The sequence below is a fragment of the Moschus berezovskii genome, chromosome 22 (genome assembly GCF_049115385.1).
Source record: "Moschus berezovskii isolate FMDL1 chromosome 22, NW_MosBer_1.0, whole genome shotgun sequence".
NCBI lineage: Eukaryota > Metazoa > Chordata > Mammalia > Artiodactyla > Moschidae > Moschus > Moschus berezovskii.
This window is the reverse complement of record NC_142481.1, coordinates 7,480,359-7,507,670: the sequence shown is the minus strand read 5'-3', so window position 1 is coordinate 7,507,670 and position 27,312 is coordinate 7,480,359. Positions and strand designations below refer to the sequence as shown.

The following is a 27,312-nucleotide window of genomic DNA, read 5'->3' as shown; positions in this document are numbered from 1 at the left end:
AGGGCCAATCGTAAGGCGGGATGAACTCCGAGGCATTTCCCCGCCAATCAGAGGTCAGTCTCATTTCTCCCGCCTCAACTCCGCCCCTTACTTTCGCGAATCTTCTCAGGAAGTCTTTCCTCCTAAGTGTGTTTCCATGGTGACACTCTGTCTCCTTCAGAAATGGAAAACCCTCTCAGCTTTCTCGAAAATACAGAAGACTGATTTGGTTGCCCATCAAAAACTTTTCTACAATACCCAAATGGGGTATTGTTTTTCTAGTCTAGGGGCCGATTGTTTTTCTAGCCTATTTCCCAGCGTGCTCAGCGGGCCCGCTAAACCAAGGAAGCTGGTGGATATAGAAAGACAAGGGAAGGCCTCCGCACAGCCCTCTGGGAAACAGAGTCCTGGCTCTGGCGCATAGGCTCCTGGGTGAACTAGTCGTGTGAAGATATTCGCCAGGCACCGGAAGTGGATACGAAAAGGCGCGTGTGAGAGCTGTCGCGTCGCCACCTCCCGCCCGGCTGGCGTCGTGTCTGTTAATCCGGTGTACTGCAGTCTCGAGGTGGGGATATACCGGGGCTGGGCTCACTGAGGACTCTGGAGCCTTGTGGGCAAGGTCCTTCCCTAGGGGTGACGGAATGCTTCTGGGGCGATTTCGGCTCTGGGGGCGTCGCCTTGGGCTGTGGTTATCTAGGTGGAGTCTCGAACGCTGGTTCGGAGTAAAGATCAGGGTCTTGCTAACGTGCTTCCCTGATAGCACAGTTGGTAAAGAATCCGCTTACAATGTAGGAGACCCAGGTTCGACCTCTGGGTGGGGAAGATCCCGTGGAGAAGGGAATGGCAACCCACTCCAGTTTTCTTGCCTGGAAAATCCCATGGACAGAGAAGCCTGGCAGGCTTCAGGCTTTGGGGTCGCCAATAGTCGGACGCGACTAAACCACCACCACATCTTGCTAAAGTGCTTTCCAACGCTAACAGGACACCCTGAGAGGAACGATTCTATTTCATTTTATTCGGATGATGAAACTGAGACTGAAGGAGGTGGTGAGTTGCCTGAAGTCGTTGGCAGAGCTGGGAAGGATCTTGGGGGATGAATGAATGGGAGTTCTTTAGGAATTCAAGATATTTACCATTCATTTGAGCGCTATGTGCCAGGTGCTGTTCTCACACTTTCTTTTGTAATCTCCGCAGCAGCTACCCCGTCATCAGAATTTTCTAGACTTTAGAAAGTTAATAGTTTGCGTATTTCATAATTGGGGCTTCCCAGACGGCTCAAGGCTTGCCAGTGGTTCAGTGGTAAAGATTCCTCCTGCCAATTCAGGAGACATAGGAGAGGCGAGTTCTATCCCTGGGTAGGGAAGATCCCCTGGAGGAGGGCATGGCAACCCACTCCGGTATTCTTGCTTGGGGAATCTCATGGACAGAGGAGCCTGGCAGGCTACAGTCCCTAGGGTTGCAGAGTCAGACGCGACTGAGCACGGGGGCGCGCAGGTGGCTCACTGGTGAAGAACCCGCCTGCCGATGCAGGAGATAAGAGTTTAATCCCTTGGTGGGGAAGGAGGAAGAAATGGCAGCCCGCTCCAGTGTTCTTTCCTGGGAAACCCCATGGGCAGAGAAGCCTGGCAGGCTACAGTCCATCGGGTTGCAAACCAAACAACAGTATTTCATAATTAGGCCGCACCCCCCAGTGATAGCTGGGGCATTTCTTGGAAATTGAATATTTCTGCTGGAAAAGGCGTTAATATTCACACTGAAGGAGAATAAAGACTATGCATAGCCTGTGGCGATTTGGGTTCAGTTTGACTACCAATTTATGAATGAAGTTCTGGTTCTAATCCTTTTGTTTTTAGAATTGTAGATAAGAGATTGTGGGTTGGTTTTTTTTCTGCTTCATTTTGTACATGTAGAAAGTGACACACAAAAAGGGTGAATGATGGCGTGGTCCCACACCAGGAAGAGGCAGGGCTCCCTGGCTCCAGGGCCTAAGACTTTCCAGTCTGGTAATGATTTGCCTTAAGTTACTATGACAGAGTGGGTGACCTTGAGCTTCACCTCAGGGTTCCAGTTTCTTCCCTCCCAGGTCTAAGAGTTTATGAGATGTGGACAGAATGGGATTTGGAAACTGTCCATAGAGTTCTCAAATTCAGATGTCTGTGAGGGCCAGGCAGATAAAGAAATGAAGAGAAGAGTCTGGGTGAGGACTGGGTGGCCTCTCAGAGGGGATCATCCCATCTAAGGGGTGGAGAACTCTAAATGGCTTCCAACAAACTAGCTCTGTGGGAATGCAGATCCCATGTGGCCAAATCCTGGATTTTTCAGAAAGTAGAAATTGAATTTTTAGGTGAAATCTCCCAGCTTTTAAGTTTGGGATTACTTAGAAGAATTTTCTGTCAAAACATTCTGTGCCAGGGCTTTCCTTGTGGCTCACTGGTAAAGAATCTGCCTGCTAATGTAGGAGACACGGGTTCAATCCCTGGTCTGGGAAGAGCTCACATGCCATGGAGCGGCTGAGTCTGTGTGCCACAACTACTATTGAGCCTGCCCTCTAGAGTCTGTGAGCCAAAACTGCTGAGGCCTGCATGCCCTTAGAGCCCGTTCTCCATAACAAAGGAAGCCACCGCAATGAGAAGCCCGCACACCACAGCACAGAGTAGACCCTGCTTGCTGAAACTAGAAGAAAAGCCTGCACAATGATGAAGACCCAGTGCAACTAAAAATAAAAAAGGTTTTTAAAGAAAAACAAACCAAACATTCTATGCCAACTCAGGCCTGATAAAACGTCTGTGGATCAGACATAGAACAGACCTGTGGTTGCCAATTGGGAGGGGGGGCTGAGGGAGGGATGGATTGGGAGTTTGGGATTAGCAGATGCAAACTACTATATATAAGATGGATAACAAGATCCTACTGTATAGCACAGGGAACTATATTCAGTATCCTATAATAATGGAAAAAATATTAAAAAGAATATACATATAACTGAATCACTGCTGTATACCAGAAACTAACACATTGTAAATTAATTATACTTTCAAAATGTTTTTAAATCTGTGGATTGACTTATACTCACAAGTCAAGTCTTAACCTCTTTATGAGGAAAATCCTTGTTGCGTAAAACATTAGCTCTTATTATAGGCCTGAGGTTTCTCTGGTGGCTCAGCGGTAAAAAATCTACCTGAGCTGCAGGAGACCCAGGTTCGATTCCTGGGTCGGAAAGATCCCCAAGAGTTGGACGTGACTGAGTGACTTTCACTTCACTTCACTTCTTAGGCCTATCACATTCCATTATCTGCAGTCACAAAATCTAGAAAGCTCTGAAAACCAAATATTTTTTCCATGAATTTGATGCCTGAACCTGACTAGAAATGCTGTGATTTATTACTTTTAATTATTCTAGCTAGAGTGTATATTTTTACCTCCACTCTGGAAATATTGAAGTATTCAGTTATAAATGCTCCCCTTATTCCTCCTCCCTTCCCCCCTGTACTGGGATTTTAATGAACTACACCATATATGGTGGATTACCTTTTTATAATCTGAAAATTTCTGAATTTAAAGCATACTTGGCCCAGAAGCTTAAGAATTATGGACCCATGGTGTTGCTTCATGATGTGGAATATTTTCAACACCCATAGGTATATGCCAGTTAGGAAGTACATAGAGACCACACCAGTGTACAGTGTTTTGCCTGTTATGAGTTGAGAATGACCCAGTGGGCAGTGACCATAGTTTTTTTTTTAAGTGAAGTAAATAGAGTGGTAAACATCCTAGTCCACCCTACTTTGTAAGATGAAGTATTGTTTCACGAAGCTTTTGTTCCAGTTATGTATGCAAATGAGAAGTCATAGCATATATTATCTGTGTTACTGTGGGTCATGGTTAAAAAAAAGTTGAAGAAATCATGCTGTTGTAGAAATAGCAACAGTCTTGGAGTCTTACCTGAACTCTAGTCTTAGAGATGATACAAGTCCCTACTGTGTGCCAGGCACTGTGCCCATAGTGGTGAGCAAGACAGAAGGTTCCAGCAAGGTGAGCGATCTCAACGTCTACATCTCCCACGTGGGTATTTATGGACTGTACTTAACCCTGACAAGTGGTAAGGAGGACTGTGAAGTTGCTTTGTAGGCTCTGAAGCACTGGGGCTGGATGCTTTTAATAAATAGAATTGTTGTGATTTCTGCAGGGAGACGCACGTCCTCATTCCTCCTCCTGCTTCCGGACGTTTTGGGAGCTCCTCCAGCATGGCCAGAGAGTCAGCCCTAGGAGGAAGGCACACTTTCTCCCAGTTTCCTAGTCTTTTCTGCTGCCCTGCCAGCCAGGATTGTGGAGGGGAAGGAGGGGGAGCTTAAATGAGGAACTGGTTGTTGGGTCCCCATCAGCTACGACTGAGGTGAGTCAAGTGTCCCTCTCATCCCAACCTGTCATCCCCAGAGGCTGCACATCTGGCCTGTCTTGTTCCAGCTCACTGTCTTATGATGCCCGACCACCCCCCACCTCGCCCCCAATCAGTCTCAAAGGGAAGCTCTCGCGCTGTCACTATTCTGCCCAGTACCCTTCCAGGAATCCTTTTTGCCCCCTGGATAAAATCCAGATTTCTCAGCCCATCCCTGCATGGCTTGGGTCTTGCCCTCCTCTTTCCTCTTCTTCCATTTCCCTCACACAAGCTGTACTACTCCCTTCTTGGCCTTGTGCAAAATGTTACTCCATACTTTCCAGCTTCCCGCCTTTGGTCAGGCTCCTCCCTCTGCTAGAATATACCGCAGCCACTATCTCCAGCTGGTAAATCTTCCACAGCCTTCAAGACTCAGTTTATTCTCCCCACCTTTCCTGGGAAGCGTTAGCTCCTCCCTGCTCTGGTCTCCTTGGTCACCCCTGCCTCCTCCACTGTAACACAGATCCTCCAGGTTGGGGTGTCTCTGCCCATATCTATCAGTCCCATCAGACTCTGCACTCCACAGGGACAGGTACTAATTGGGACTCATCTCTGGGTCCCTAGGGACATTACTGGTCTGGCACACAGAAAGCCTTGAGGTGTTTGTTGAATGAATAAATGAAAATGGAAATGAAACAGAAACAGACTCACAGACATAGAGAACCAACTTGTGGTTGCAGAGAGGGGAGGGGGTAGGGGAGGGATGCATTGGGAGTTTGGGATGAGCGGAGGCAAACCGTTATGTATAGAATGGGTAAACAACAAGGTCCTACTGTATAACTCAGGGAACTATTCAATATCTTGTGATAAACTGTAATGGAAAAGAATATGAAAAAGAATGTATATACAACTGAATCACTTTGCTGTACGGCAGAAAATAACACATTGTAAATCAACTATGCTTCAATTTTTAAAATAAAAAAAATTTTAAAAACTTAAAATCTTGAACACTGAAAAAAGCAAAAGTCAAGGTAGGTGGATGTTAGGATGAGGCAGACCTGCCTCTGTGACCTTGAGGGAATATCACGTCTCCTTTTCTAGACTCCTTGCCCTTGCCTAGAAAATATGGGGTCTCACCTCTGAAGCTTCTCACAATATGATTTTTGCCAGAGGCCTGGCATGTGGTGGGTGAGGGTTCTGAGGTGAGCCATTGGCCCCTCTCTGACCCCGGTTCCGCTGCATTCCAGGAAATTGCCACCCTGAAGGACATAGCCATGGACTTCACCTTGGAGAACTGGGAGCAGCTGGAGCAGGGCCAGGGAGACCTGTTCTGGGACACAGCACTGGACAACTACCAGAACCTCTTCCTGCTGAGTGAGTGCCACCCCTGCCCTGGGGAGTCACCACCCTGCTCAGGGATCACCCATGGCTCTCTGTCACCCATGGGGTAAGCTCCTGGCTCCTGAGCGCCTCAGATCACTATGCTTAGTTGCCTGATTCTGTGACATCAGTAGTGCCTGGTAACCTTTTTGATTGTCACCACTTGGGAGTAGTGGAGGGTGTACTCCTAGAATCCAGTGGGTGGAGCCCAGGGGTGCTGCCACACACTCCAGAATTTCAGGGATTATCCAACCCCAAATGTCAGTACTGCCTGGGAAGAGAAACCTGTGCTTGCCCTCTAGCTCCATCAGCACTTTCCTCTTCCTCGTGGTAGAGGAATTCCTCCAGCTGACACTTCAGGGGCTTCGCTGCTTTAAGACAAACTGTGACCCCTTGAGCACTCCCTGCCTCTCCCCTGCCTGGCTTGCTCACCGCTCATTTTATGGTCTGTCTCCCTCTGCTGGAACGGGAGCCTCCTGCGGGCAGGAACTCGTGCTGCTCCCTGGTGGAGCCCCTGTGTCTGGAACAGACAGTACTGGCTTTGGGGGCTCAATGAATAGAAGAGGGAGCAGCAGGAGTCAGTGTGTTAGGAACTAGGTCTTGTGCCAGGCCAGCACTTAGAATGCTCTCCTCTAGTCCTCCAGACACTCATCTGTGTGTATTTATTAGCGGTGTATTCCTTTCCTATAGCTGCTTTTATAGATGCCACAAGTGTGGCTGAAAACAACATACACGGATTCTTGACAGTTCTGGAGATGGGTCTGACTGGGCTAAAATCTGGGCATGGGCATAGTTGGTTCCTTCTGGGGGCCGGTGGGGAGAATCTCTTTCCTTGTCCTCTTTCAGCTAAAAGCCAAATGAAACCTACTTGCTGTGCTAATGGCCTCTCATCTTTGAAGTCAGCAGTGGCTTTCTCCCCGCTGTAGCATGCATCCCCTGGGATTACAACTCTGTTCCCGCCCTTGAGGAAGTTTACAGAGGGTAGGAAGCAGGATTGGTCTTTGGGAACCCCAACACACTCCCATCATGGGGCCCATCTTATGGAGGACTCTGGTATGTCCAGTCCATGGGAGAATGAGTGAGTCACAGATGACTGAGGAGGTACTTGGCTCTCCCTGGCAACTCTTTTATCTCTCAAGAGCTGTTACAGATCCTTTGTGTCCCCAGCCCCAGTGGTCACATCTCTGATCATCCTGGATTGTGACTGGGTCCCTCTCCTCCACTGGGCCAGGAACCCTGCAGCGCTGGATCAGGTGCTGAATAGTCATCAGGACAGCCAGGAAGTTCCTGCTCAGCAGCCTGATAGCCCCCATGCTGATGTCATCTGGTTGGTGACAATGCCTTTCTCTCCTTACAGACCCCCCCAGACCCAACGTGACTTTCCATCCAGATGGTGGGGAAAAGCTGGAGGCCCTGGTGAAAGAAAGCCCAGAGTCAACAGACGCTGGTGAGTGGGCAGCCAGGGCCCCCCCAGGGGAGGGTGGAAGGAGCTCACGGGGTATGGTCCTTTGTGGGCCCTCTGTTTTTGGGACCTCCATCCCGCCCAGTAGGTCTGCTCACACATCTCCACCCCCTGCCTCTCGGCTTCACTGTGCCATGCACTGGCTTCAGGTTGGGGAGCCTCACCCTGCTCACCTTATCTCTGTGTACCTCTGTGTTCAGCACGTGGCTGTTTTGGTGCCCTCCCTCTGTTCCCTCTGCATCCTTCCAGATTCAGCAGGGCTCAGCATTCCATTCTGAGTCAATCTCTCCTCCTTTCTGTCTTGTGCCCCTTGAGCACTGTGGACCTCCCGGGCTACCTGTTTCACCTGCCTTCAGGCAGGCCCATCCTTCCTTCCTGGCCCAGCAGATGGCCTGTCTGTTAGTGACTCAAGCCTGGGCCTAAACACTGCTAAAAGCATTCACTCTGCCCTCTTCCCAGGCCACAGTTTCTCTGGGGGATCTGGTCAGGCAGTCAGGATTCCCGGGTGTGGTGCTGGTTGAGATGTCCCTGAAGGGAGAGTCAGGGGCCCTCCCTGGGGTGCCAGCAGCTTTTCTCGTTGTTAGACTGTTCACATAAGGAGAAAGGCCCCTGGTGTTTCACATGGACCCAGGCACCATGGGTTTCCCTTTCTGCCATCTTAACATCCAGGCTGACTCCAAGCTTGTGTAGCCACATCCAGATAAGTCCTCCTGTGGTGACAGTGGTATTGCGTTGTCATCATTTATACCTCTTTTCCACTGAGTGCACTTCTTTAGGAAGTATGCCTTAGCTGATGGGGCTGATGATGGCAAGTATCCCTCTGGAACCTACACGGCTGCCCAGCACCGCCCCCGCCCCCTCCTTTTCTTAAATATCTATTTGACTGTGCTGGGTCTTAATTGTGTCAAGGTCTCCGTTGTAGCACATGGAATCTAGTTCCTTGGTCAGGGATTGAACTGGGGTCCCCTGCCTTGGGAGCATGAGTCTTAGCCACTGGGTCACTAAGCAGGTCCCCCAGCTCTCCCTCCTAACACCTCTTGAAATGGGCTCTTTTTCCTGTGATGCCGGTACCCACTGGATCACCATGCTGGCCCTGTCTCCTTCATTCCCTTCCCAGTCAGGACTGACTCAGGATGCATCACCTGTTCTCCTTTTTGTTTGCTCTTAGCCTGCAGCTCCTGTCTTTAACTCCCAGGGAACAGGAGACATTTGCACTTTCCCTCTCTTTCAGGCATAGCTGAGACCTCTCCTCTGCCTCAGGACTTCATGGAAGAGGGACTCTTCCAGGAGATTACTGAGACTTTTTCCAAGGATGATCTCTGGAACTCCCATTTGGGAGAAGCCTCCATAGGCCAAAGCTGGTTAGATAGTTTGCTAGGAGATTCAGAAAGTCTTCTGAGGTCTGATATTACTAGTCTGGAAAGTTCCACAGAATGCAAAAGTCATGAACTCAAGATAGACCTCAGTCCCAAGTCCCACCTTTCCCCAGGAGCGGGTTCCATGACATCTGATCTCCCTGAAAAGATCCTGGCACCAGCTAAGTCTCAGGAATGTGGGAATGACTTTGGGTGCTACTCAGACCACAGCCAGCAGGATACCATCCAGGGAAGGGAGAAACCATTTAAGTGCAGTGAGTGTGGGAAGAGCTTCACCCAGATTTACCATATGACCCAGCACTGGATTCTTCACAACAGGGAGCATCCCACTATGCTTCAAGAGTATGAGAAAGATGTCAACCAGAGTTCCTGCCTTTTCATGCAACCAGTGACTCACACAGGCTACAAATCCTATGTGTGTAACAAGTGTGGGAAAACTTTTAGTCAGAATACACACCTTCTGTGTCATCAGAAAATTCACACTGAAGAAGAACCATGGGAGAGGCAAGACGGTGACTGTCCAGCAGATCACAACTCACAGCCTTTTGAGTGTCATAAACCACCCCCAGGTAAAACCTACAGTTGTAACGAATGTGGCCAGAGTTTTAGCCAAACCGTTCATCTCTCTCTGCATCAGAAGACCCATACTCAGAAATGCTACGAATGTGCCAAATGCAAGGCAACCTTCAACTCCAACAGATACCTCCTCCAACATCAGAAAATTCATGCTGCAGAAATGACTACTGAGGATCAGGAGTGTGGGAAGGCCTGCAGGCAGAGCTCCTTTCTTGTCCAACAGCAGTCTGTTCACACTGCAGAGCAGCCTTATAAGTGTGATGAGTGTGGGAAAACCTTTAGCCATAGCCTGGCCCTAAAGATCCACCAGAGGGTTCACAGTGGAGAGAAGCCTTACAAATGCAACGAATGTGGGAAAGCCTTTTACCGGAACAGTCACCTTAATGAACACCAGAGGGTTCACACGGGTTACAGGCCCCACAAATGTCACAAATGTGTCAAGAGTTTCAGCCGGCCCTCCCACCTGATTCGACACCTGTCCATTCACGCTACAGAAAAGCTCTACAGCTGTGCCAAATGCAAGAAGACCTTCAGTCGCAATGAACACCTTGTTCAGCACCAGAAAATCCATGCTGTGGAAACCCCCTACGAATGTCAGGAATGTGGTGAGCAATTTGTTTGCCGCGCGACCCTAACTTGCCACCAGAGCATTCACACTAGAGAAAAAGAAGGAGTCAGCAAGACCCGGGACATCTTATATGAGAAACCCGAGCACAGAGAGCATCCAAGGATCTGTGGGAAGCGCTTTAAGTGTAACAAATGCGAGAAAACCTTCAGCCGCAGAAAATACCTGACTCAGCACGAGTTGATTCACGCCAGGATGAAGCCCTTTGAGTGTAAGCAGTGTGGGAAAGCCTTTGGGCAAAATTCACAGCTCATCCGGCACCAGAGGATCCACTCCAGATTGAGATCATACAGATGTGGGGAATGTGGGAAGGCCTTTATCTACAGCACCTCCCTCATCAAACATCAGTCCCTCCATGGGATCGAGCACCCCTTTAAATGTAACGAATGTGGAAGGACCTTTAGCCAAAGTGCACGTCTCTTAGAGCATCAGTTAATCCACACTACGAAGAAGCCCTTGAAACCTAACAAGTGTGACAAAGTCTTGGCCCACAGTAACCACCTTATTCAGCATCAGGGGACTCAGGCCGGAAGAAAGCCCTCTGAGCAGGATGAATGTGGGGGAGTCATCCAGGGGAGCTCGGGCCTCTCTAAGCACCGGGGAGTTTACACAGATGAGAAGACCTATACGTGTGGTGACTGTGGGAGAGCCTTCAGCCTGAGTGCTCAGCTCGCTTACCACCAGAGAGTTCACACTGGAGAAAAGCCTTACATTTGTCAGGAATGCGGGAAAGCCTTCAGCCAGAGCTTGTGCTTCTCTAAGCATCAGAGCGTTCACAAGGGTGAAAAGCCCCATACATGTGACAACCGTGAGAAAGCTTTCAGTCAGGGCACTCTGCTCGTCCAACACCATAAGATTCATACTGGAGAGAAGCCTTATGTTTGTCAGGAGTGCGGGAAAGCCTTCCAGCAGGGCTCGTGCCTTTCTAAGCATCAGAGAGTTCATACCAGGAAGAAGCCTTGTGTGCGCGCTAAATGTGGGAGAGCCTTTGCCCAGAAAACAAATCTGATGCAGCATGAGACAACTCACACAGGGGAGAAGCCTTATGCCTGTGGTGTGTGTGGGAGAGCCTTTCGCCTTAGGGCCCATCTCAGTCAGCACCAGAGAATTCACACCCAGGAGAAACCATATCAGTGTCAACATTGTCAGAAAGCCTTGTGCTGCTGCTCAGGTCTCAGCCGACAGCAGTGAGTTCACACTCCAAAGTAGCAGGTAGCAGTCCTCCCCATGACCCCTGGGTAGCAGCAGGCTCCCAGACATCTGAGAATATTCCTCTGAGGCCCAAAGTTGAAACTATCCCAGTGTAAGCCCCTCCCTGCCGTGAGTAATCTCTCTAGTAATAAAGATTGATTAGAAAATTTGCACGTTTCATTAAAACAATGAAAACGAGCTTTGGAAGTCAGGTAGACTGGACCCTGTTTACTGAGTTCAATCCCAGTTCTGCCATCTGCCAGGTACCTAAGTGATCTACAGAGAGTCATGGAACCTCTCAGGGATTCAGTGTCCTCATCTGTAAGATAGGCACAATCCTAGTTACTACCTCAAAAGACTGCTTGAACATAAATATATGCAAAGCACTTAGAACCAAGTACCCAGCAGATAGTGAGTACTCACCAAGTGTGAGCCACAAATATGCATCAGATATAACAAGTGCACTCTTTTACATTAAAAGGAAGAGGTGATTCAGTAACCCTCTGTTTCTATTCAACGCAGTTACTGTTGTTACTAATACTACTCGGCTTTAATTTTCAAAGTTTTCCTTCAGTATACCCTTAGCTTAATTGTTTCCAAAATGTCAGCACTTTGTTCTTTATTGAAAAAAACAAAAAGTCTAGCCTTTTCCTTCCATCTCAGGTCTGCCCTAGTACTTTCTTAACCCACAAAACCCAAGAAGAATCTGTAACATCTAACATCTCACAGAACGTTCCACTCCTAGCTTCCCAAACCTCTCACTCAGAAGGATCCCCTCCACATCCACATGCTACCCCTTCCCATAGTCTCCCATTTCAAATGGTTAAATGGTGAGACCAAATTTATCATGAAAGTTAAAGCTGTAAACAGCTGGATTCAGTTAGGAAAGCTGCAGTGGGTATCATTGTCTCCACATGGTTCACACGATCTACGCAGATGTGCTTGGTGCAAAAATAGTGATGCACAGAAATGACTTCTGGAATGTTCCTCCTCCATCATTTGTCCAACCTGGCCACTCACAGGCACTTTACTATAGGCTCCAAGTTGGGGAACACCAATACTTTAAAGTGCTGCCCTTGCCTTGAAGCTTCTGGAATCAAAGGGAAATGAATGGCCTCATTTCATAGAGGAGTGCTGTTTGTTGCCAGGTGATTCCTTGGAGTTGGAGCCCTTGCATTCACTACTCACTGTGGCCAGGCCTGTTCTACAACTGAGTGTCACTTCAGAGAACCACATGACCAGCTCTTTTGATGGCACCTCCTCAGCTCTGAGTTTTTGTGTCCCACTTGCTACATGATCCAGTCACCTGTTTGCTGACGCACAAACAATCTTACAAAGATACTGGACTGTGGCACTTTTAATATTCTTTCATATTTTTGGTGCTAAAAAAATGTGCAGGAGTCTATGCTCTGGGCCCCTGGGATATTTAAAACCTTGCACCTTGAATTGCACTGGTTGGTTTGTTGAAAATGGGAACTTATCACCTGACCACACCACAGTGGGGAGTGTACTGGTTTTCAAATGGCTGGAAATGTCCAACTTCTCCCTGCCTTTTGTATCTGAGCAACAGGCCTGATATATACCCAAGGGGTGGGGTAGGGGCGGGAACTCAAATTGCTAGGTGTACTCAAGCAAGAGATTTGACACCAAAGATAGAACTCCAGAGGCCCTGTGGAAAGTTGGCAGCCATGTGTGTGTGGTATCTGTGTAACTAATGATCTGTGTTCTGAGGACCAGGGTAGAAACGCTTACCCTCATGTTTGAGTGTTTGTTCTCCAATTAAAAGTTTTTGTGTTTCTAAGGGTTGATTGCTTTTCTCAGCTCAGTGCCACACACCTGGCCAGGGGCTGGGCATGCACAGTCACTAACTCGCGTGCTCACAGTTCTGGGAGGGGAGGGCTCCTGATGGTGAAAACCATCCCATGGTGAGATGGTTAATTCTGTTTTTCCAAAGCCCGGGAGGGTCAAGGACAGCGAGGGAGCCACTCGTTTTCTTCATCAGCACATCATCAACCAGCAATTGTCCATCCTCATTAGTTCTGCTTAATCAAGGAGGAAGTGTGGACTGCATGTTGTTTATTCTTTTCTAGTTACAAAGATACAGTTGGGCCGAGGCAAGAGTTGTTGCTAGAATTTAACATTATTTTGCTCTCCTGGGACTTATTTTACTTTCCCTCTCCCCCTTTATCCTCTACTGATGAGAGATGCCAGTTTCCCACCCTTGGGAAGGTAGTAAGTCCTCTTTAAAAATAAATCTTTTTTTAATTTTAAAGCTGATCTGAAGGAAAATCTATGGCACACATCTTCAGCTATAAAATTTGATGGCGGTATATCACTGAGGTTGGGGAACATTCAGCTAAAGCTATGCATCCTGCCAGTGGATAAACTAGATTATGCTATGGCAACCCAGTTGCAGATCTGATCACTGTGTGTCAGATCACAGTGACTGTTCACTCCCCTCATTGGTGCTTCATGTTCACTGTGGGTGGGCAGGGGTGGGGCTGTATCTGCTCTATCCACCCGAGAGACCAGTGTTCCCTTTTGAGTCTGTTGATCCCTCTTGGTCACCCCAGTGAGAAAGTAGCTTTAACACCGCCTCACTCCAGTACCCCAAACTCTGCACTTTGGGTGGGCACTGCTGTCCATTAAAAATCTGGAAATTTCCATTCATGGCAAGTGATACTGATCAATCATAGTTGTGGTTGAAAGTTTTTAAGGACATAGACTGAAATTAGTAGACTCTTCAGACAGGCAGTGGCATTTTAGGAGGATGGAAGTTAGCCATTCTGCATAAACCAAGGAGGTGGCATGTGGAGAAGTTACTGGTCTGGGAAAATCATACCTATTAATAGAAATGGTTTCAAGGAGCTGGGGAAAAAGGCAGTTTTACAAAATGCCCACTTAGTAATGGACAAAGGGTCTGAATAAAGATTTCTTCAAAGAAGATGCACAAATGGCCAACAAGCACATGAAAGATGTTGAAAATCATTAGCAAAATGCAAATCCAAACCACAGTGAGATGCTACCCACTAGGATGGCTATAATAATAAAAAAAAATTCCCTGGTGGTCCAGTGGTTAGGACATGGCACTATCACTGCCCTGGTCCCAGGGTTCAATCCAGGTTGGGGAACTAAGATCACAAAAGCTGCATGGTGCAGTAAAAAAAAAAAAAAAAAAAAAGTGATTATTACATGAAGATTTCCTTTGGGTGTGTGGGGGGCTTACAGCATTTAATTGCTTGGTTTTGAAAATTATGGGTAGACTTACCTCTCTGTTGGTAAAGAAAGTCCCAACGAGATAGAAACAAATTGTTCCCTTTGTATCAGAAGCTGTATAAAAGCAAATCTGCTGAGTCAGAAAACTTCCTTGTTTGGTAAATATCAGCTGTTACAGAGAAACAGAAAAGAACTGACAACCTCACCAGGAAAACAGCATCACAAGGCTTGGGCCATTCCATTACTGAAAGATTATTTACACCTGGTTTGACAAAAAAGTGAAAGTGTTAGTCACTCAGTTCAGTTCAGTCGCTCAGTTCCTTGTGACCCCATGGATTGCAGCACGCCAGGCTTTGCTGTCCATCACCAATTCCCGGGAGTTTATTCAAACTCGTCCTTTGGGTCACTCCTTCCTGTACAATGTCACGAAGTAAACAGGCAAAGGGGTGAAAGAGGAATGAAAGGGTGATCAGGAAATATAATTACTCGAGAAGATAATTGTGAAAAAAACTATGTAAATCTCAAATACATTGTACAGAAATATTAATGTATACCAGCTTTACCTGTAGATTTCTTCTTCCTAGTGTTTGTCACAATTTGAGCTAAAGTTTTCTCTGACTTACAACAGAAGGCATCCCAAAATATTAGGGTAAACAAGATGAATGCCTTGTTTGGGTCCTCTAGGCTTCTTGAGGTAGTAGACTGTTTTGTTCTTTATTTTTGGTTGTGCTGGGTCTTCGTTGCTGCATGCATTACTCTGTGTTTGCAGTGTGCAGGTTTATTGTAGTGGCTTCTCTGGTTGTAGAGCACAGGATCTAGGGCACATGGGCTTCCATAGTTGCAACTCCCAGGCCCTAGAGCACAGGCTCAATAGTTGCCGTGCATGGACTTAGTTGCTCTGTGGCATGTAGGATCTTCCCAGACTAGGGATCAAACTCGTTTCTCCTACATCGAGGAACAGATTTTTTGTTAAACCACTGAATCACCAAGGAAGCCCTAAACTGTCTTTCTTGTTTGAGTAGTTTGAGTTTTCTGTTATCTGAAACCCAAACATCTTTTGTAATATAGCTTACTGGTCTCATTTTAAGTACAAAGAAACTGGATCAGTCAGGAAGACAATGGCAAAAACAAGATTCAAAATTAGGTTCTCTTAGACTAAAAAGCCAATTATTCTACAACAGTATGCTAGTAAAAGAGGGGTGAGTCTTTGAGAAGGGAGTGGACCAAAAATGCTGAGAAAGTTACATATGTTGTGGAATATGTTCTGATGAGTTATTTAAAGATGCCACGCTGTTGACTTTAAGGATGAAGGGGCCACCAGCCAAGGAATCAGTGAAAGTGATTTCTAGAAACTGAAATTTTATACCATCAGCTCAGTTCAGTTCAGTCGCTCAGTCGTGTCCGACTCTTTGCGACCCCATGAACCACAGCACGCCAGGCCTCCCTGTCCATCACTAACTCCCGGAGTTCACTCAAGCTCATGTCCACCGAATCGGTGATGCCATCCAGCCACCTCATTCTCTGTCGTCCCCGCCTCCTCCTACCCCCAATCGCTCCCAGCATCAGAGTCTTTTCCAGTGAGTCAACTCGTCGCATGAGGTGGCCAAAGTATTGGAGTTTCAGCTTTAGCATAAGTCCTTCCAGTGAACACCCAGGATTGATCACCTCTAGAATGGACTCGTTGGATCTCCTTGCAGTCCAAGGGACTCTCAAGAGTCTTCTCCAGCACCACAGTTCAAAAGCATCAATTCTTCGGCGATCAGCTTTCTTCACAGTCCATCTCTCACATCCATACATGACCACGGGAAAAACCATAGCCTTGACTAGACAGACCTTGGTTGGCAAAGTAATGTCTCTGCTTTTTAATATGCTATCTAGGCTGGTCATAACTTTCCTTCCAAGGAGTAAGCGTCTTTTAATTTCATGGCTGCAATCAGCATCCGCAGTGATTTTGGAGCCCCAAAAAATTAAGTCTGACATGGTTTCCACTGTTTCCCCATCTATTTCCCAAGAAGTGATGGGACCAGATGCCATGATCTTCGTTTTCTGAATGTTGAGCTTCAAGCCAACCTTTTCACTCTCCTCTTTCACTTTCATCAGGAGGCCTTGAGTTCCTCTTCACTTTCTGCCATAAGGGTGGTGTCACCTGCATATCTGAGGTTATTGATATTTCTCCCGGCAATCTTGATTCCAGCTTGTGCTTCTTCCAGCCCAGCGTTCCTCATGATGTACTCTGCATAAAACATAATAAATGCAGAAGGAATAAAAATTTAATTGTTAAAAATCATGAAAGTACTAGAATAAAATATAGGAGAACTTTTTTCATAATCTTGGTGATGAGGAAGGTCTTTCTTAGCATGACAGTTGATCCAAGAAGTATGAAAGAAAATAGAATTGAATACATAGAAAATTTTAAATTCTGTATAACCAAATTATACCATAAGCAACACTAAGAGAGATAAACTAACAAAATGCCAAAGAATTAATATGTATAATACATAGACTTGTTCCTGTAAATCAATACAAAAATGCAGCCCAATTAAAAATGGGCAAAATATACAAGTAAGCAATTTGAAGAAGACAAAACATCAATAAATGTATGAAAAGATCATTACTCTCCCTATCAATAGGATATTTTTACTTATTAGATTAGAAATGTTAAAAATAATAAGACTAATACTGAGTATTTATGAACGACATGGAGGAACAAAGAAATAGGTACTCATATACACTTGCAGGAATCATGTAAATTGGTTCATCCTTTTCTGAGGATTATTTAGTAATAACTATCAAAATTTTAAATATGGACATTCTGTGATCCCATAAGCTTACTTCTAGGAATTCATCTTATGGGGATAACTTGCACAAGTGTTAAATAATGTATGTCCAATGATGAAAAATTAAAACAAGTATCCATTAACAGAGGTTGGTTAAATAAACTCAAGAAACTCTAGCATGAAATATTATGCAGCTGTTAAAAAATGACAAATGATGACACAGATATATACACATGTATATATAATATTTTTGTACAATATATACTATTTTTTTTGCATTGTCATGGGAAAATATTCACATTATATCAAGTTAAAAAGTTGTTTCTAAAATCACATATCTGTAATTATCCCAATAAATATTTTATGTGTGCCATACCATGCTCAGTTACTTCAGTTGTGTCTCTTTGCCACTCCATGGTCTGAAGCCCACCAGTCTCTTCTGTCCATGGGATTTTCCCAGCAAGAATACTGGAGTGGGTTGCTATGCCCTCCTCCAAGGGATCTTCCCAACTCAGGAACCCACTCCAGTATTGCCTGGAAAATTCCATCAGAAGAGCCTGGTGGGCTATAGTCCAAGAGGTTGCAAAGAGTTGGACATGGTTCTCAACTCTTGACATGATTCATGACTTGGACATGAATGACTAACATTTTCAGTTTTCATATACTTTATAAGAACAGAAAGGGGGAAACAGCAGAAAATTGAGAGACCTTATTAAAGACCCCAGGTGAAGCTGTATCTCTTTTAGACCACCCCATACCTACCACCAGCTGGAGACACTGTAAGGTTGAGAAATAGGGGGGAAGTCCTTTAAAGGATCAGAAGCTGTCCCAGCTGGTGATAAATGGTGCCATCCTCCTCCTAGGAAAATAAAGGAACCAACTCTCTCTCAATACATAGTGTTAGGGCTCCTCTCTGGGAGAAAGTTACAACTGCTGATGAAGGCTGAACGGAATCCAACAGCAGAATCACCAGTCTGTTTCACTCACAGGCTCTCTAGTCAGCATGAGTTCTCTGACCACTGAACTGCATACTCCAAGAAATGGCTTTCTCAAAATCACTGCAGACATAGCCGCCATGCATAGTGTGAAGGCTCTGGTGTTCTGCCAGGTGTGATCCCCAGTTGAAATCCTCTCCGCATTTGTTACATGCAGAGTGCTTGCCACCCCTGTGAACTTTCTGGTGTTGAATGAGGTGTGAGATCTGGGTATACGTTTTCCCACAGTTCTTACACTTGTAAGGCTTCTCCCCAGTGTGAATCCTCTGGTGTTGAGTAAGGTGGATACTCTGGTTTAAGGCTTTCCCACATTCCTTACAGGTGTAGGGCTTCTCACCAGTGTGAATCCTCTGGTGTTGAGTGAGGGATGAGCTGAGAATGAACGTTTTCCCACACTCCTTACACTTATAGGTTTCTTGCCCAAGTGGATTTTCTGATGCTCGATAAGATGGGTGCTCCGGCTAAAGGCTTTCCCACACTCACAGTACTCATAAGGTTTCTCTCCAGTGTGAGTCCTCTGGTGCTGAATGAGATGGGAGATCTGGGTGTATGTCTTCCTGTAAACTTTACACCCATAGGGCTTCTCCCTGGTGTGAATTCACTGGTGGCGTGTAAGTGAGGAGTTCTGGCTGAAGGTTTTCCCACATTTGTTACACTTGTAGGGCTTTTCACCAGTGTGAATCGTCTGGTGTTGAGTAAAGGAGGAGGTGTGACCAAAAGCCTTTCCACACTCATTACATATGTAGGGTTTCTCCCCTATGTGAATACTCTGGTGCCTCATGAGGTGAGAGATCTGGGTGTAAGCCTTCCCACAATCATGACACTCATAGGGCTTCTCACCAGTATGAATTCTCTGATGCTGAATCAGCGATGAACTGTGGCTGAAGGCTTGCCACACTTGGGGCACTCATAAGGCCTCTATCCCGTGTGAACTCACTGGTGCTGTGTCAGAGACGAGTTGTGACTGAAAGTCTTCCCACACTCGTTACACTTGTAGGGTTTCTCTCCGGTGTGGATTGTCTGGTGCTGAGTCAGGGAAGGATGTGTGACAGAAAGCCTTGCCACACTCGTCGCACTTGTAGGGCTTCTCTCCTGTGTGGATTTTCTGGTGGCGGGTGAGGTGGGACACCTGGGAGTAGAACTTTCCACACTGGTGGCATTTATAGGGTTTCTCCCCTGTGTGGCATCGCTGGTGCTTGATGAGGGAGGAACTCTGGGTGAAGGCTTTTCCACACTCCTTGAATTTGTAGGGTTTTTCTCCAGTGTGGATCCTCTGGTGCTCAGTGAGTGATGAGCTCTGGGTAAAGGTCTTGCCACACTCGTTGCAGGTGTAGGGCTTCTCTCCCGTGTGGATGATGTGGTGCTGGATGAAATACGAGCTGTTGCTGAATGCCTTCCCGCAATCATTACACTTGTAGGGCTTCTCTCCAGTATGAATTCTCTGGTGTAGAATGTAGTCAGAATGGTAGACGAAGGCTTTCCCACATTCCGTGCAGTTAAATGGTTTCTTCTCTACAAAGGTCCTTTGGCATTTTAGGCTCTTTCTTGACCCGGTCCACTTCTGAGGCCTCTCTCCCCCAGGCACTCTTTGCTTCCTGATGAAGGCTGAGGTCCTCTTGAAGCTTCTCCTAAGCTCACTGCAACTAAGGCCCCTCTCCCCATGGGTATCTTCCTTGGGAATAGTGAACAACCACCTCAAACACCTCTCCTGCTTTCCCTGGTCTTCCAGCTGACAGCCACACATCCAGGACTCCTCCATCTTGGTGTCTCCAAGCACTGCCCTTAAAATTCCTCCATCTTTGCCATTGGGGAAGCCACCTCTTCAGAAATACTCTCTTTTGGAAGCATCTCCTGATTAGTTGCAGAGCTTGTCTCCAAGTCTGAAAGAAATGGAAAATATCAACTTCATCTGTCCCAGGACAAAAGAAGCTGATCATTTAGATACAGCATTGTAATCTCAAAAAGATTTCAAAGTTCATATTGCTAGTTCAAAAGGCATGAGGTAGACTCATGTTGTGACACAGAAGGACGGACTCAGTATACTCTAAACATACAAAAAATTGAGTGGCAAAGCAGTTCATGTGCATAGCAGTTTCTTAGCCATAATGTGTAACACATTTTCACAAATCAAAAAGAAAGAGAAATAGTCTAATGAAATAATGAAGCAGGAATGTGAACAGACATTCTGTAGAAAAAAAACAAGTGGCTGATAAATATGTAAAAAGATGCTCAACATTAGTGGTAGTCTAAAAAGTCAAGTTGTTGCTGGTGCTGCTAAGTTGCTTCAGTCATGTCCGACTCTGTGTGACCCCATAGACGGCAGCCCACCAGGCTCCCCCATCCCTGGGATTTTCCAGGCAAGAACACTGGAGTGGGGTGCCATTTCCTTCTCCAATGCATTAAAGTGAAAACTGAGAGTGAAGTTGCTCAGTCGTGTCTGACTCTTAGCGACCCCATGGACTGCAGCCTACCAGGCTCCTCCATCCATGGGATTTTCCACACAAGAGTACTGGAGTGGGGTGCCATTACCTTCTCTGAAAAAGTCGTTACTCAGATACCATTTGATACTTTTTAGATTGGAAAGTATTAAAAAATATTCAATGTTGGCAAACGAGGATGGTAGGAGCATTCTCATACCATTGCTTTAAAGAGTTAACACAGAAAGTCCACTTTACTCAGTTTTTGTTTATCTCTGTAAACATGGCAATGACACTTGGCTAAGCTCTGAGCACTGAACTCCTGGGATGTTTACAGAGCTACAGGTTAATTATCTTTTTCTGTGTGCTCGAAACCATGGGTCAAGATGCACTAGGCTGTCAGCACCGTTCACTGTAAGTGGAGGATTCATGACGTCCACCTGGTGCCTGGTTTGTGGCCGGTTATGTAGCAGGGATATGCTCATGTTGGGCTTCCCAGGTGGCGCCAGTGGTAAAGAACACACCTGCCAATGCAAGAGATGCAAGAGACACGGGTTCAATCCCTGGGTTTGGAAGACCCCCTGAAGGCGGGCACAGCAACCCACTCCAGTATCCTTGCCTGGAGAATCCCATGGACAGAGGAGACTGCCAAGATAGAGTCCACGGGGTTGCAAAGAGTCAGACGTGGACGGAAGCAACTTAGTATGCACACACGTAGGCTAATGTTAGAGCATCTTTTCACGTGCTTGTTGAACATTTGTGTGTCTTTGAAGAAAATGGCTATTGAGATCCTTGGCCCACTTTTTTTCTTGTATTTATTTATTTGGCTGCACTGGGTCTTAGCTTCAGCACTCAGGATCTTTAACTGAAGCATGCAAACTTAGTTGCAGCATGTGAGAGCTAGTTTCCTGATCAAGGAGGGAAACTAGCCCCTGCAACTGGGAGTGTGGAGTCTTAGCCACTGGACCACCAGGGAAGCCACCCTATTTTTAATGAAATTGTCATTTTATTATTGAGTTGTATGAATTATCAGCCCCTTGCCAGAGATATAATTTACAAAATTTGTCTTGCATTCTGTGGGTTGCCTTTGCAGTGTCTTTGAAGCAAAAAAATTTTAAATTTTGATGGTGTCTGATTTATTTTTTCTTTTGCCGCTTGTTCCTTTGATGTCATATCTAAGAAACCACTGCCTAATCTAATGACATCACGATTATTTTCAAAATCCCACATTGCATTTAGCTGTCATATCTCTTGGGGGTGATCCCACCACCATCCACTCATTTGGTGATTTTTCTGGAATGATTTACATGACTCAACAAGTTTAATGCCCAGTTAAAGTTTCTACAGCAAAGTATATAACAAATATGTGTGTGGGTAAAGGGCCTCCCAGGTGGTGCTAGTGGTAAAGAACCTGCCTGCTAATGCAGGAGACCTTAGAGACATGGGTTTGACCCCTGGGCTGGGAAGATCCCCTGGAGGAGGGCACGGCAATCCATGCCAGTATTCTTGCTTACAGGAGTCAGGGAGGCTACTGTCCATGGGGTTGCAAAGAGTCGGACACAACTGAAGCAACTTAGCATGCAAAGGCTAGAGAGATCACATGCAGGCTTCTGAGTCATCCTCTCTGCAAGAGTCATGTGGATGTGCTTTTCTCTACTGATGTGAACTTCAAAGATACATGGGAGATATTCTCATCCATGGAAACCCACTTGAGTCTCAAGAGTCCAGAGTTCTCTAACTTAGTCCTCATAAGAAACTCAGTGAAGTGGGTACTATTAGTGTCTCACTTTACAGATAAGCACCCCGACCTTAAGTCACTTGCCCACAGTCACATGGCTTGTCAGTGGCAGAGCTCGGATTCGAACTCAGAGAGTCCGGCTCCAGGGCCCACACTCTCACTGCCGCATCAACCAGTGCAGTAATAGTAGCTCAAGCAAGCAGCCATGAAAGCACCAAGAAGGGGCAGGTCACTCAGCCTGGAAGTCAGGGAAGGCCTCCTGGAAGAGGTGACCTGTATCCTTGTGGAATATGAAGGGGTTTGCCAGGCAGACAAAGCAAGGAAGGGTGTTCCAGGCAGAGGGAACAGCATGTGCGAAGACCCAAAGTGGGAACACACGTTCAAGTTCAGGGAGGGACAGGGGCTTTGTGAGTGAGGTTAGGGTGTAGGGTATCACCACGGGTGGATGGTGATGAGAGATGAGGCCAGAGACAGAACGGGCTGGACCATGTAGGGCCTCGAGTACCAGGTTTGGCCTAAGACTCTGACTCGGGGCACTGGGGGGTCACAGGAGGGCTGTAGGCAGGGCAGGGATGGGCTCTGGGGCTGTTTGTGAGGCAAACCACAGGGTGTAAGACCAGAAGCTGGGAGGCCAGGGAGGAGGTTGGGGTGAGGGTCCAGGTTAGGGTCGCTGAGGCAGCCACCACCCCATCAAAGAGAGGGGGCAGGAGGGACAGGACTGGAGCCTGTTGTGATGAGTGAAGGGGAGGGAGGGGCAAGTCCTGGTCCCACAACAGGACGAACAGTGATGGAAACAGAGATGCTCCCGTCCCCTCCTCTGATGAGTCTGTGGGCTAGTAGGGGCACAAATCTGGCTTATTCCTGTCTCCTAACATGTCAGGCCAGGTACCACTTCTGGGTACCACAATGATAACCATTGGAGCCTAGTCTGAGCATGGGGTTTCCTGGGTGAGAGGCGCCGGACTGCCCTCGTGTGTTAACTAACTTATTCCCCCTAATTCCAGGTACTATCATTGATCCCATTTTGCAGATAAGGAAACTGAGGTACACAAGGGCTAAATGACTTGCCTGAAGGTCACAGAGCCAGGAAGTAATGGAGATTGGATTCAAATCCAGGACCCACAGTGACGGCCTATGTATTACATTCCCTCACTCTTGAATGACCATCACTGGTCACAACAGATGGGGTGGGAAGATACCCCACACCTGCTAGACACACTTACCCACCCGGGCGGGCAACTGCTGGGCTTCTCTCCTCTCCATCCTGGGCTCTGCCCCTCGCTCCAGATGGGAGATCACATCGGGTTTGGCCCCAGGAAACCCTGCCCCTGGAAAAGACACAAGACTTGGCCATGGATGCCATGGTTACAGAGAGGCCTCAGGGCTGGGACCCAGGCCCTGGGTCTACAGAGGAGATGCATACATTGGATGCCTAATGATTAGAAGATCTAATGGCCAATGCAAAATTTGATTGCCTACTCCATTCCAGAGAGAGCCTGAGCCCCGATGTCATTGTTTAAGCTTCCAGCTCTGTGTTCAAGTTGAATGCAAAATATACACCACATTTCGAAGACCTGACATGGAGAAAAAATAAAATGATCTCATTAATAATTAATAGGGTATTATGATGTCAACATATGCCCACATGATCATACTTTGGCTAGATTGGGTGCCACAAAACAGATAACTAAAATTCATCTCCTCTCTTTTTTTTTTCAGGCCTGCTGTCTTTGTGTTTCCCAGGTGGCTCAGTTGTAAAGAATCTTCCTGCCAAAGCAGGAGACACTGGTTTGATCCCTGAGTGGGGACATTCCCAGAGAAGGAAATGGCACACCACTCCAGTATTCTTGCCTGGATAATCGCATGGACAGAGGAGCCTGGTGGGCTATAGTCCATGGAGTCACAAAGAGTCAGACATGACTTAGCAACGAAACAAACAATTCCTCTCTTCCTGCAGTGGGGGGAAGTGTTCCCCTCACCAAATTATGCCCCCAGGGACCTCAACACTGGCCTAATTTGGAACGAGGGGCTTTGCAGATGTAACTAATTAAGATGAGGTCCTAATGGATTAGGGTGGACCCTAATTCTAATGACTGGGGTCCTTATAAGACTAGAAACACACAGACACATTGGGAGGGAAAAAGACCAGGTGAAGATAGAGGCAGAGATTGGGGAAAGGCGGGTACAGGGCAAATGAAACAGATGTTTCATTCTATGCAACAAACAGACTCATAGACATAGAGAACAGATTTTGGTTGCCAAGGGTTGGGGGGTAGGAGGGAAGGGCTGGGAGTTTGGGATTAGCAGATGCAAACTATTATATATAGAATGGATAAACAACAATTGTATAGCACCGGGAACTATATTCAACATCCTGTGACAAACCAAAATGGAAAAGAATATGAAAAAGGATATATATACATATAGCTGAGTCACTTTGGTGCATACCAGAAATTAACATTGTAAATCAACTATATTGAAATGAAATTTTTAAAAAAAGAAGCAGAAGGCAGGGGCACTGGCTGAAGGGTCGGTGGGACAGGCAGAAGACTCGGGGCCTGGGTATGCTGGGATTCTGGGAGAAGCCATTGGAGAAACAGATGAATGGGCCAAGCAGCAGAGGCCCGGGAGAGGAGCAGAGAGGACCCCAGTGAATGAATGCCCACAGTCAAGCAGTGGGTGGGCATAGAGGCCATGAGAGGAGGGCAGGGGGCAGAGCCTCACCCAAAGAGAGAAGGTTCTTGTAGTTCTCCAGCATCACATCCCAATACAGCTCCTTCTGGCCAGGCCCCAGGCAGCCCCACTCCTCCAGGGTGAAGTTCACGGCCACATCTTTGAAGGTCACTGATTCCTGCAAGGGCCAATATTACATCACAGAGGGGCATGTCTTTTTAGAATCCTGGGGTGGGACAAGTCATGGGTCAAGAGCCTACCACTTGCTCTCTGGCCTGAAACATTCTGACTCGGCAGATTAGGGTGGCAAAAACCCGAACGAACTTTTTGGCCAACCGTATAGAACACGGTTCCCCCGTCTTTACCGCCATCTGGTGGAAAGTTGTTATACAACACCAATTATTTCTAGCATATGACTGTTGACTGCCATCTGCGTGTAAATTGCTAGCTATAATAAAACATTCAGAAAACTAAGATCATGGCATCTGGTCCCATCACTTCATGGGAAATAGATGGGGAAACAGTGGAAACAGTGTCAGCTTTATTTTTGGGGGCTCCAAAATCACTGCAGATGCTGATTGCAGCCATGAAAGAAGACACGGAATCTCCTGGTCTCTTTCTTCACCTGCCAAGTGAAGAACTGGTACATTCTCCTTTCTAGGAAATCACAACCTTTCCGCACTCGGATAGACTCCTTGAAAACAGCAGGTGTCCAATTGCTGCGCGCTGAGTGGAAGGCAGTCGGCTCTGGGGCCGCCTCGCGAGCGGCTGGAGGGGGCGGGGCGCTGCCCACGGCGCCCTTCCCCTCCCACGCAGGCGGACTCTGGCCCGCCCCCTACGTGCCTGCCTGCCTGCTTGGGCCAGCCCCCACCCAGCTGCCATCTCTCGGGTCCGCCACGTCGGACCTCACCTGTTCTCCCCCGCGGGTGGTGCACGGCGGCCAGGCCTTCCCGCCCTCCTTGAGCCCCGGAGAGCGCCTGCGCGGTACCACAAGTCCCGGTACTTTAAACTCGGTTTCGCAAACTGGACCACATTTCCCGGAAACCATTGCGGCTCACGCTCACCAGGCCTCGGGTCTCTGAGAGCGCGGGAATGCTGGGAAATGGAGTCCAGAAATAGAATATCGGGAGCCAGAACAGGTGTAAATAGCTGCTTTGCAGCTCGTGAAAACATGGTATTTGGGAAATGTATCGCTCTACTGGCACAGTGAGTGTTCCTATCATAGCCAGAATCTTTCACTGTTTTCCACAGAAGGCGACATCATAGGCAAATTAACCCGTCTAACTGAAATATCTCCTACAAAAACAAAAGTCTTCAAGACACCAACTAATACTGATGGTGAATGAATCGAGCCTGTTACTTAATTGTTCAATTTTCCTGGGCAACCGCCTTCCTGTTTGATTCAGTTTCACTGTAGATGGGGAGATAAAAAAAAATATATCCTCTGCGTTGGGTTGTGAGGTTTGAATAGGTTAATATAAGTAACGCCAGTAAAATATGTGATGTAGATGGAAAACACCATCTATGTCAAGTTATTAATAGTTCCCATCTCTTGATCTTTGTGTGTTCTGTTCCCTCTGCCCACAATATCCTTTCTTTTCTACTTTTGGAAAATTCCTACTTTTCTTGCAGGAAAAGCTCTTACAGCCTCCTGTAGGAAACTTTCCTCTATTTCTATAAGTGAAAGTGGGATCACACTGCTTGCTGCTCAAAAGCCAATAAAAAGACAAGGCTGGTGGAGAAGAAAATGTGCTTTATTTTGGATGCTGGCAACTTGGGTATATCTTTCCTTTTCTCCTTTGCTTTTTACTTCTCTTCTTTTCACAGCTATTTGTAAGGCCTCCTCAGACAGTCATTTTGCTTTTTTTGCATTTCTTTTTCTTGGGGATGGTCTTGATCCCTGTCTCCTGTACAATGTCATGAACCTCCATCCATAGTTCATCAGGCAATCTATCAGATCTAGTCCCTTAAGTCTATTTCTCACTTCCACTGTATAATCATAAGGGATTTGATTTAGGTCATACATGAATGGTCTAGTGATTTCCCCCACTTTCTTCAATTTCAGTCTAAATTTAGCAATAAAGAGTTCATGATCTGAGCCAGTCAGCTCCTGGTTTTCTTTTTGCTGACTGTATAGAGCTTCCCCATCTTTGGCTGCAAAGAATATAATTGATCTGATTTTTATATTGGCCATCTGGTGATATCTATGTGTAGAATCTTCTCTTGTGTTATTGGAAGAGGGTGTTTGCTATGACCAGTGAGTTCTCTTGGCAAAACTCTATTAGCCTTTGCCCTGCTTTATTCTGTACTTCAAAGTCAAATTTGCCTGTTACTCCAGGTGATTCTTGACTCCCTAGCTTTGCATTACAGTCCCCTCTAATGAAAAGGACATCTTTTTTGAGTGTTAGTTCTAAAAGGTCTTGTAGGTCTTCATAGAACCATTCAACTTCAGCTTCTTCAGCGTTACTGGTCAGGGCATAGACTTGGATTACTGTGATATTGAACAGTTTGCCTTGGAAATGAACGATCATT

At 46.6% G+C, this 27,312-nt stretch overlaps 2 protein-coding genes and 1 pseudogene across 3 annotated transcripts; 1 reads left to right on the top strand and 2 right to left on the bottom strand.

Moving 5' to 3' along the window:
- Positions 1-121: 121 nt before the first annotated feature.
- On the top strand, positions 122-11,133 carry ZNF473 (zinc finger protein 473). Its single transcript, XM_055411530.2, has 5 exons — positions 122-544; positions 4,166-4,372; positions 5,602-5,728; positions 7,092-7,181; positions 8,428-11,133. The coding sequence occupies exons 3-5, from the start codon at positions 5,629-5,631 to the stop codon at positions 10,962-10,964; spliced, it is 2,727 nt and encodes a 908-aa protein (XP_055267505.2). The 5' UTR covers positions 122-544; positions 4,166-4,372; positions 5,602-5,628; the 3' UTR covers positions 10,965-11,133.
- Positions 11,134-14,378: 3,245 nt separating this feature from the next.
- LOC129546447 (uncharacterized) lies at positions 14,379-19,711 on the bottom strand (annotated as a pseudogene). The gene is made up of 2 exons (XR_016035752.1): positions 17,720-19,711; positions 14,379-16,413 (listed from the first exon to the last, which is right to left on the bottom strand). The product of XR_016035752.1 is annotated as an uncharacterized LOC129546447 (transcript).
- LOC129547290 (zinc finger protein 317-like) lies at positions 19,694-25,828 on the bottom strand. Its single transcript, XM_055413183.2, has 4 exons — positions 25,691-25,828; positions 24,832-24,958; positions 23,331-23,435; positions 19,694-19,832 (listed from the first exon to the last, which is right to left on the bottom strand). Exons 1-4 carry the CDS (start codon positions 25,826-25,828, stop codon positions 19,735-19,737), a joined length of 468 nt encoding a protein of 155 aa, XP_055269158.2. The 3' UTR covers positions 19,694-19,734.
- Positions 25,829-27,312: the final 1,484 nt, after the last annotated feature.